Source organism: Atta cephalotes, assembly GCF_000143395.1.
Source record: "Atta cephalotes unplaced genomic scaffold scaffold01611, whole genome shotgun sequence".
In the NCBI taxonomy this organism is placed as follows: domain Eukaryota; kingdom Metazoa; phylum Arthropoda; class Insecta; order Hymenoptera; family Formicidae; genus Atta; species Atta cephalotes.
Genome location: NW_012131675.1, coordinates 1 through 2,609, shown reverse-complemented (window position 1 = coordinate 2,609; position 2,609 = coordinate 1). Strand labels below are relative to the sequence as shown.

At 36.9% G+C, this 2,609-nt stretch overlaps 1 protein-coding gene across 1 annotated transcript; it reads right to left on the bottom strand.

The window, feature by feature from the left end:
* Nucleotides 1-1,280: 1,280 nt before the first annotated feature.
* LOC105625446 (polyadenylate-binding protein-interacting protein 2) lies at nucleotides 1,281-2,157 on the bottom strand. Its single transcript, XM_012206775.1, has 3 exons — nucleotides 1,981-2,157; nucleotides 1,716-1,907; nucleotides 1,281-1,388 (listed from the first exon to the last, which is right to left on the bottom strand). The coding sequence occupies exons 1-3, from the start codon at nucleotides 2,155-2,157 to the stop codon at nucleotides 1,281-1,283; spliced, it is 477 nt and encodes a 158-aa protein (XP_012062165.1).
* Nucleotides 2,158-2,609: the final 452 nt, after the last annotated feature.

The window sequence follows — 2,609 nt, the reverse complement described above, 5'->3', positions numbered from 1 at the left end:
TCGTAAAAAGAGTCCCTCACAGCCTAAGTAAGACTTTCACTTGAGATCTTAAGTTTGTTAAATGATTGCTGAAGTAGGACTCGACAATAATGTTCCTCATCTTGCGCAAATTTTCAAGTAAGACGATATATTTGTACAAATAATATAACTTTGATTTTTCCGATTACATTCTCACGATTTTATTGCCAATTCATCTATCCAAAATATTAGTAAAAAATAACATGTCATTGTGAGTCTTCTTATCATATTCTATATGATTCGTGCATAATATCTCGCATTGTGCGAGGTATGTCCTGCTAACGATTCTGTAAACATCTCATCATTCTCTACTATAAGTATTACAAAAGGAACTCTTAAGAAAAGTTTTTATTGGACAGATAGAATACCAAGCTGTAAAACGTTCTCTCAGGCTGTAAAAAGTTTTATTAATGTGTGCGCGCGCATGAAAGGTTTTACAGCTTGATGAAGAGTAAATATTGTAAAAGGTAAAATGGTTTACATACGTTTCAAGAATGATAAGATCTGATTGAGACACATACATATTTATGTATATTATATATAGTATATATATATATATATATATATATATATAACTTATATATATAATATATATTATATATATATATATACATATATATTATATATATTATATATAAGATATGAACATAATTTACAGAATAATATATGTATATCTATATTCCTGTTCATATACATATTTCATAAACTTATGAAAGTCCTTTCCTTAACCATGCAGTGCATTTTGTTCCCTCTATTCAGTTTAACTTGAACAGTGGGTTATTTCCGTAAACGTACATGATTGATTTCAATTTATACAAATTATACAAAGATTGAAAATGCTAAAAACATGTGCCTCCGCGAGAAACGATTCTCAATGTAGATGGCATCGAACAAGAGATGCAAATTTGTTTTAACGAGTGATTTGTAAAAGCGATCGTTCTTTAGTATTTTGGCAAAAAAATAATTGTCCCACATGATACACATGAACGTGTTTCTTGTCTATAAAAGTTTCGGGATACCGCGTTATCGTTCCATCTAATTGTGTAACTGATGCTTCGGATGACGCGCATAATTACATGCACAACTCGCGCCCTTTATCTCTCTCTTTGTACCTACAGTCACAGTCATTGAACACCTAACACGATGATCCGTTTAATACGACTGTCGGATTGGAAATAGTAAATTCTAATCATTACGTGTAGCCCGATTTTATACGTGACTTAAATAGAGAACGGACAAGAGAGAAAACACATAGAAGATTTCTACGATGGTTCTGTAGTGACTGTGGTTTCTGATGATGTACTTACAGGTGATACCACAGTCGATTTGCACGCTGGAATAAATTCAGCTGCATCTGGATTTAGCGTGCTCTGGAAATTCACATGTACAAGCGGCAATTGTTAATTAAAAGTTTAAATAAAGAATCTTTCTCTCTCTCTCTCTCTCTCTCTTTCTCTCATTAAAGCATAATGTGCTCTTTGTTTTCTGTTTCTTGTCTTTTTTTCCTCTTTGCGATTGTTTTATTGACAATTGTGTTTCTCATCTCTTTCAAAGTTTGTCAAGTTTTTATTAGACAACAGAAAACAAAGAAATTAGACAAGAGGTAAAATAGTAAAAAATAATAAAAAAACAAGAAACAGAAGGCAAAAACACAATGTAGAATAGACTTAAAAGAAGAGAAACATTTCTTCAGGTACCTGCTTGGCGAGATCATCTTGCATCCTCAGACTGCTTAGTTGTTGACAAAGTTCAGCAGCATTATTGTCGGAAGTGCCAGTAGCCGTGGACCAAGCAGTAGAACTCATATTTCTTTGATGTTGCCTCTCTTCTTCTAGCATCGCTTCTAAGCACTCTTCCATCAATTCTTCCTCTTCCAGTTGTTGGAGCACCTGACGCCGATAGAAACGTCGAGTGCAGAATAAAAAATAACTGTGAGAAGCTTTATATCTATAAATAAGGTACCTGCTTATCAAACTCCTCTTCATTTTCCATCCAGAGGTACTCTGAGAAATCACCATCGCCTATCGCTTGCACCTCAGCCTCCGTGTCGCTGTTGTTGTCCACATAGGAAGTGATGCCGGTCTCTTGTCCGTAATAAGTCCCGTTTCCAGACCCGCCGTTTGGGATCTTCATTTTCATAGCCAGTATGTGAACGATGCGTCTGCTGATTACCTGTAAATTCTTGTTATCAGCGTCTCACTCCGCTCAACATCGTCGTCAAAGATAACATCAAGAGACTTAAAAACAATTTTATTGACACATGGAGCCGCCGTGTTTCTATCGACAGCCGCTCAGAAATAAATAAACAGTTCAGATAGTGTTGAAACGTGATTCTCCAAACGAACACTCCGCTTGTAAACAAGATACTCCCTCGAATGGTCAATTTCGATTATGCTCCCACCGGTCCTTTGACGGGCGGAGGGCTCGAGGCGACGTCAGGCGAGAGTGCCGCGCGCAACCTCGAGCCGGGACGCGGAGGAGCTTTGGGTTAACAAATCGCGAATCCTCGAACTCTCACACATATGGAAACGGTGACCCACCGATCCGGCTTTTCTAGCGATTCTTTATTACCCCCCCGGAGTGTTTACCTG

Coding starts and splice junctions, on each gene's coding strand:
- LOC105625446 (XM_012206775.1), bottom strand. CDS start 2,157: ATGAAAATGAAGATCCCAAACGGCGGGTCTGGAAACGGGACTTATTAC. Junction 1,908..1,980: donor AAGAGGAGTTTGATAAGCAG/GTACCTTATTTA, acceptor TATCGGCGTCAG/GTGCTCCAACAACTGGAAGA. Junction 1,389..1,715: donor AAGATGATCTCGCCAAGCAG/GTACCTGAAGAA, acceptor GTGAATTTCCAG/AGCACGCTAAATCCAGATGC.